This window comes from Musca vetustissima, unplaced genomic scaffold, assembly GCF_032173495.1.
Source record: "Musca vetustissima isolate MV318-11 ecotype Yass unplaced genomic scaffold, APGP_CSIRO_Mvet_v1 utg60933, whole genome shotgun sequence".
In the NCBI taxonomy this organism is placed as follows: domain Eukaryota; kingdom Metazoa; phylum Arthropoda; class Insecta; order Diptera; family Muscidae; genus Musca; species Musca vetustissima.
In genome coordinates, this window is record NW_026887178.1 from 1 (window position 1) to 8296 (window position 8296).

Below are 8296 nucleotides of genomic sequence, written 5' to 3' on the forward strand. Positions count from 1 at the left end.
TGTTGAAGTTCTTACCCCCCGTTTTCCAATATACTACACATACTGTGTAACATAGTCCCCATATAAATGTTCCGGCCGATTTAAGGAATCAACATATTAGGAAGTACAAAAGTTCGATCTTAACAACGATTTTTCATGGTATTAAATATATCGGTAGTTGACATATTGAGGTAACATCATGAGACTCTTTGTTATAAGAAATGCTTTTTATAGTTGTTCTCTTTCAATATGAACTTACCTTTCTCTGTGATACACGTATGCGATTAAAGACATCGACCAACGATTAGGCATATAACCACCATATAATGGTACATTTTAGGTACTTCAATAACAACATGTTCCTATGTTCCTATTATTATTATTTTCAAGAAGAATAATCTAGGGCACATGTCTTAGAATCAGAACTCTTTCTGAATCTTCAGATTTTCATCCTTGCATTTGTTCCAAAATGTAAGTGAATTTTATGGAAAACGTGTACATACAATGATCGCGAATTCATCTCAATTATTGTTTTGCATTCTCAGAAAAAAAGTTTCGTTACAATGCCAATTGAATAAAATAAAATATTTTGAAAATTTTCAATATTTGACAAATGAATATTTATTTTTTCATAACATTGTTTTTCATAATATTTGTTTTCATAATATTTTTTCTTTTTTGCAAATTTTTCGCGATTTTTAAATTTTTCTCACCTTTTAAACCTTCCCTGAAGCTCCACGAACATTTCAAGACTAAGATGAGAAAAATCCGTTCAGCCGTTCTCGAGTTTTAGCGAGACTAACGAACAGCAATTCATTTTTATATATATATAGATAAGCAAAATAGGTTGCTTGTCGGAAAAATTTTAAGCCGAGATTTTATGAGCGCTGTTCAGAGGTACTCCCGGTTCGAAGGTGCCCCCTCTCCACTACTAAATGGTACTACATTTGATATAATTTGGATTTAGGTGATCAGATCGATGAAGTTTGGGAAATTCGTACATATGTGTACTAACTTTGAATTTGGGTGGACTGGAATCCTGAAATTTGGAAATGGTTTTGGCTGAACCTGTAGAGATCGAATCATGAACTGTTGAATTAGTTTTGGAAATAAGTAAAGGTAATAAATTCGACCAAATTTACTATAGAACTAGATTTCTATTGCGATCAGAATTTGGGTGTAGTGTTGACATATGGAGGTAGTTTTGGAAATACGTACTCAAAGAGAACAAAAGTACTACAGAATTTCTGTGAAAAAATATGTTTTGACATGTTATGATAATTCACACATTCGCAAACGATGTAGCGGACATATGCTAGTTGTCAAATATTTGCGTTCTCAGGTGATTATGATGGCCATATTAATTAATATAGGATATGCTGTCTTCACACTGATTTACAACATTATCATCCATTTGTAAAATGTTGTGGTTTGTCAATTATAAGTTTGGTCCCAGAGAAAATAAAACAAAAATTAAAATAAAGGATTTGGTAAATATTAGCCGAGGTTATATAAAAATCTGAACCGATTATCATCAACAGGGTGTGTCCTTATGCCAATAATAAATACAGCCTGTACAATGTTTAAAAATACTTTAACTAAAAGATGATTTGCAGAATAGAGTTTCGTCACTCCAATTTCGATTATTCAGATTCCGATATAACTATTGTTTATCAGATTTAAGATAAATATACCAATTACAGTTAAACCATCCCCTTACATTCCCTCCCCACAGGTTAAACTTAGTAATAAAATTCAACAACAAAATATATATACTTTATGGCTCGTCAATTATTTCGTTTATTTGTCATCAGAAGATCGATTTAAAAGAAAGCTGGAGCAGCGGCATAAGTCAAAGGTGCAGAGTAAGCAAAAGGAGCAGCATAAGTGGCAGCGTATTTGGCAACAACTGGAGCAGAGTAAGTGGCAGCAACTGGGGTGGTGTAAGCAGCAGCGACTGGGGCAGCGAAAGTCTTGGCAACAATGGGAGCGGCAACAGTCTTAGCTACAACAGGGGTGGCAACGGGAGCAACAACTGGAGCGGTGGCAATACCATTGTAGTTACGGGCAACATATTGGCTACTGGTGGCAGTAACGAAAGGTGCAGGAGCGGCAGCAATAACAGCAGTTGGAGCGGTGTAAGCCAAAGGAGTAACCAAACCGGGCTTGGCAGCAGCACAGGCAATGATGGCAAACAGAACAACGGCGAATTTGAACATTTTGATTTAGTTTTGGTTTTTTCGAGAATGTGATTACCTCGATAAGTAAGAAACTTCTGATACTGAATTGTGAATTTATGAAGCTATTTATAGTCAGTACATTTTTCTATTCTTCAATGGAAATAACACATAAAAAGTTCATGTTTAATTTAATGTACGTGTTGTATACCTATAATTGCTATACGTCATGAGAAATACCCAAAGCTAAACACAATTAAAATGTTGAACACATATATTGGAGCACATACGAGCTACTACATTATTTAGCTATTATTATTGAGGTAGGCTAACTAAACCAAATTCAATTCCCAAATTTATTTTAATTCGGGAGGAAATCAACACAAAATGTTAATAATATATTTAACCAAAGCATCATAGTTGGTGGTTTAGTTTTCTGTTGAATTATATAAAAAGCTTGTGAGAAATAGGACGAAAAAAAATTTAACCGATTTTTATGAATTTCAACTGTGTGTTCTTGTACCATATCTTAGTAATGTATGTCCAAAATGTCAAAGCTCCATCTAAAATATTACGAGGACTATATCCATTATAATTGCCTGACATATTACACGCGCCATCATATCATTGACCTTTCAAAAATGTTAGATCCAATCCTGATTATTGTGCCTATTATGATGGTCGAGAATTATTTTCCTCTTAATCCTTCTACTCCCACGGAGCGAAGGAAACATACTTTGACTTTTGTAGATTGCTTGTCCAAAAATCCTGCTCCTGCTCAGTTCGTCCGCAAATACCGATAAGAATACAACACTTTTCACCTCTTCAAAAATATACTTCTGGATGTATTCTCCAATTATTTCTAATAACTCGTTGTGTATTCTGGAACTCAGGCAGAGTGAGGAGTCAATGTAGTAGTCCATGTATTTAAATACCGTTTTTTCTTTAGTCATCCACAATGGCGGTTCCAAGGTATTAATCAATGTCAAAAATATAGATTTCACTCCGAGAATTTATTAAGCATTGATCATAGCAGTCGGAAAACCTCATATGAGTTCAACCAGATATAATGTTCGGACAAATTCTGTCTTTTAAGGTAAGTGCAGCTTTGTAATTAATAAAAATTAAAAATTAATTAATCGAAAAAAGGTCTATATAAGATAGTCCAGAGCAATTCGTTTTTGGTGGTTTACGCAAAAGAAGACATAGTTTTAAGAATTGTCATTTTTATACCCTAGACATCTATGTTGTCAGCTTTGTGCAGCCCCAAAAGTTTGTAACACCGCGAAATATTGGTCCACCTTTAAGTATACCGATAGTCATATCCCGACTAGCTGAGTCGATCTAGACATGTGTGTCCGTCCGTCTGTCCATTATAATTTGTAAACACGATACAGGCCACAGTTGTGGACCAATCTTCACGAAATTTTGCATGTAGGATGGAGACCCCTATTGTTTTTGGGAAATATCAGTTAATATTTAGGGGATGAAATGGACCAAATACTAAATTTTTGTCGGTTTTTCTGGTCGCTCCAGAGGCCGCAATAATGGCCCGAACATCGTAAAATTTTGTACGGTCAATATTTAGCGGGTCAAATGGATCCTGATATCGTATGGTCGGCCCGTCCGATTATACAGCTCCGCTCACTGGTTTGATAATTTTTTATTGAAGTATATAATAAGCAAATTTGTTAAATATATATAGGAACATGCCATGCCAACAACTGGAAGTCAAATAATTTTCGAACTAGAACACCCAAATCAAAACTTATTGAAATTTTTCTTAGAGATTTAGAATTAATATATGTTCATAGTTTAATATATATTTTTAAAGAAAATGTTCAATATAGGTTCTTGCATTGAACCATCTTAACACAAGCTTGCCAAACACTTCATCCCAATTCATCTACACTTTGTTGACAAAAATACTTGGACAGACTGATAGGTGACCCGATGGACATGTTTGTAGCGACTAAAAAAGTATTCTAATAATATCCCCAGAAGAAAGTAGCACTTCATGTTACATGGTTTGTGCTATAAATAAAAATAATTTTATAGAGCAAATCATAATATAACTCCAGCCAATTGAAAATACTATCCCTATTTGAGGATATACAAAATCATGAACATTGTGGTGCGGATACAACTTTTTGTTCACAAGACATCCTAAATTCTATTAGAAGATCTCCAGCTCATCTATATTAAAATAATACCACCAGATTTTCTATTTTAGAAGAAGACCACCAACTCATCTATAAGAAAATACGACCAGCTCTTCTATCCTAATTTTGGAGCGTATTTAGTATTTTCTTGCAAATTCTGCACTCCACTACAGTAATTCAAATTGATTAAAACACCCCAAACTACAACATTTTCTCTAGCCGAACCTCAAGACACATTAAATTCAGTTCGATACCACCAAATAGATATAAAAAACCAGTAAGGAAAGTAGTAAAGTCAGACTGGGCCGACTATATGATACCCTTCACCACTTTGGGTATATTCACATAACAGACGTCGCCTTTTTGGAGGAACATTGACATGAAATCGAACGAACTTAAATATGTGATATTTATATTTATCTAAATCGACTGACATAAATCTCTACACATGTCATTCTAAAACCTATGCTAAATTTTGTAAATCGCAAATTTGACACACGCTATTTGGTATGCTGCACGGTTTAAAATTTAATCTCAGTCAGACATCCATTGATTACTTAGTGAATAAATAAAATGAATATGTCAAATTATATATGGAAATTATGCTATATCTATATCTGAACCGATTTCAAGCAAACTTGCCAGAGATTAATTAATATTAACTTCAGAACGTTGTGTCAATCGGTCTAGCTATGGATCTTTAGTGCATCGAATGATTTTCTGGGATATGGCAGCTATATCTAAATCTGAACCGATTTTCGCGAAACTTAGCACTCATCATTCTAGACTTCATTCAGTACGCTATACCAAAATTCGTGCAAATCGAAAGATATATAGGAACTTTGGTGCATCAATTACCTTAAATCGGACGAAAATATATATGGGAGCTATATCTAAATCTGAACCAATTTTCAGGAAACTTAGAACATGCCATTTTAGACTCACTTAAGAACGCTGTGCCGAAATTCGTGTAAATCGAATTATTTTCAGGGACTTTGGTGCACCATTTACCTAAAATCGGGGGAAACTATATATGGGAGCTATATCTAAATCTGAACCGATTTTCACGAAACTTAGCACACGTCATTTTAGACTCAATTCAGTACGCTATGCCGAAATTCGTGTAAATCGAATGATTTTCAGGGACTTTGGTGCACCATTTACTTAAAATCGGACGAAACTATATATGGGAGCTATATCTAAATCTTAACCGATTTTCACGAAACTTCGCACACATCATTCTAGACTTAATTTAGTAGGCTATACAAAATGTCGTGTAAATCGAATGATATATAGGGACTTTGTTGCACAATTTACATTAAATCGGACGAAAATATATATGGGAGTTATATCTAAATCTGATCGGATTTTCCCAATTTCAATAGGGTTCGTCCTTGGGCCAAATGAATGAGCTGTGCCAAATTTCATCCAATTCGAATCAAAAATGCGACCTGTACTTTGTTTACAATTTAACATCAACAGACGGAACCATGGGTCTATCTCGAACCATGGGTCTATCTCGATTCCTTTTGTCTGTTACAAACATATGTACAAAGACATAATACCCTGTACCACAGTGTGGTGAAGAGTATAATAACAGATCTTAAGTACAGAAAACATTTCAAAAACTAAAATCGGTAGACGTCGTTTGATGAGGACTAAACCAAAAAGAGTGTTTATATTTTTAGTGCATTTTTGATTGCTTCAAAACACCATTATTTGACTCGAAATCGCTCAGTTCAAAATTCACGGAAACAGGCTGCGATTTTGTCATTTCATATTTAGTTCAAAACTAATGTGATATTCCAATGGAACACATCTTATTTGAATTTCAGTGGTCCATCTATAATATATCCCATATATCCCATACATATAATATATCCATCTATAATAAATTCAATAGGACCCAATTTATCGTTTAAATTTTCTTTATAAAATGTACAAAACACAATATGTATGCGTTGGTGTTTCGTCAGGTATATCGTTTATTTTTCATCAGAAGTTCGATTTAAAAGAAAGCTGGAGCAGCGGCATAAGTCAAAGGTGCAGAGTATGCGAAAGGAGCAGCATAAGTGGCAGCGTATTTGGCAACAACTGGAGCAGAGTAAGCGGCAGCAACTGGGGTGGTATAAGCAGCAGCGACTGGGGCAGCGAAAGTCTTGGCAACAATGGGAGCGGCAACAGTTTTGGCTACAACAGGGGTGGCTACGGGAGCTACAACTGGGGCGGTGGCAATGCCATTGTAGTTACGGGCAACATATTGGCTACTGGTGGCAGTAACGAAAGGTGCAGGGGCGGCAGCAACAACAGCAGCGGGAGCGGTGTAAGCCAAGGGAGTAACCAAACCAGGCTTGGCAGTAGCACAGGCAATGATGGCGAAGATGACAACGGCCTAAAATAAAGTACAGAATTTATTATTTTTTTCAAATTTATTTGGGAGGCTATTGTTTCTTTCAACTTACGAATTTGAACATGTTGACTTGTTTTGTTTTTACTCTGAAATCTGAAGAACTTCTGATATCAAATCGTTGAAAGTTTTAATTATTTATACTCAATTGCAAATGCTCAAAAATTATTTACAATAATACCGTTATTTTACTGTATTCATTTGCAATATACTGAAAGACGGAATTCGAATTTCAATGCGTATCAACGAAGTACATTTAAATGCTTTAGACACCTAACCGAAGTACATGATCCGAATGTGATAACATTAGCATAGCATATTGTGATCAATTGGTATGTATTTGTATGTATGTGTATCTTATGTACTACTGTGTATGTATTAATCATTAAATTAACTCAATGTAATGTTTGTTCTTGAAATTTTTGAAAAAAACCTTTCAATGGATTGTTATTCCATTTTTTCGAATTCCAATCCAAAACAACGATAGAGTAGTACACTTTTGTGGGTGAATCATATTTATATAAATAGAATAATAACATTAGTTAACCAGACTGACTGATATTTTAAGCTTCGATTACTAGAGAAAACTGTCGTTATAATCTATATTAATAAAAGAGTAAAGTGATTGCTGACTGACTTAAAAAAACTGAGGCTAGAATTATGAAATTTGTGGTGACGGTCACTCTTTGTCCGAAGGTGTCAGAAGGATTTTTAGAAATTCGTACTAGAACGCATGAAAAATACTGAATTTGGTACCATTTGTATTTTGCGAACCGGTAAAAGTAAAGCTTTTCAATTTGGATTGGGTCACTTATGAATTGTAAGCCAGATGTACCAAAGGGTTTTTAGAAATTCGAAATATAAGTATCCGAAATGTACTAAATTTATTAGAATTCCGTAGCATGTGAACGAATTGAGCTAAAAATTATAATGCGAATCAAGAAGTAGGGACGATGTAAACGAAAAGGTGCTAAATTTGGTACAATTTGAAGTTGAAGGAACGGATGGAGTTGCAAGGATTGGGATATGTAGAAAGTTTTGGAAATTCGTACTAATGCGTTCTAAATGTTACTAAATTTCGTATAATTTGGATTTAGGTGAAACGATAGGGCTGGAATGCTGACATTGGGAAATAAGGTTTCCACTGGTTGTCTGATAAAGGTAGTTATAGAAATTTATACTCATGTGTAATAAATAGTCCTAAATTTGATATAATTTTGATTAAGATGATCCGATCGAGCTGGAATCCTGAAAATTGGCATTGGATACGAAGTTTTGGAAATTCGCACATATGTGTACTAAATTCGAATTTGGGTGAACTGGAATCCTGAAATTTGGAAATGGTTTTGGGTGAACCTATAGAGCTCGAATCATAAACTGTTGAATTAGTTTTGGAAATAAGTACTACAAGATACAAAAGGTAGTAAATTGTACCGAATTTGTTATAAAGCTATATTTCTATTGCGGTCAGAATCGGGGTGTAGTGTTGTGATATGGAGGTAGTTTTGGAAATACGTACTATAAGAGAACAAAGGTATTAAAGGGTAGGTTGATTAATTCTTCTGACATGT

General features: G+C 34.6%; 1 protein-coding gene and 1 pseudogene across 1 annotated transcript; both read right to left on the reverse strand.

Annotated features, from left to right (window-relative positions):
* Positions 1-1802: 1802 nt before the first annotated feature.
* Positions 1803-2206, reverse strand: LOC133334774 (calphotin-like). The gene has a single exon (XM_061543096.1). It carries the CDS (start codon positions 2196-2198, stop codon positions 1803-1805), a length of 396 nt encoding a protein of 131 aa, XP_061399080.1. The 5' UTR covers positions 2199-2206.
* Positions 2207-6326: 4120 nt separating this feature from the next.
* Positions 6327-6759, reverse strand: LOC133334772 (calphotin-like; annotated as a pseudogene).
* Between the last annotated feature and the right edge of the window lie 1537 nt (positions 6760-8296).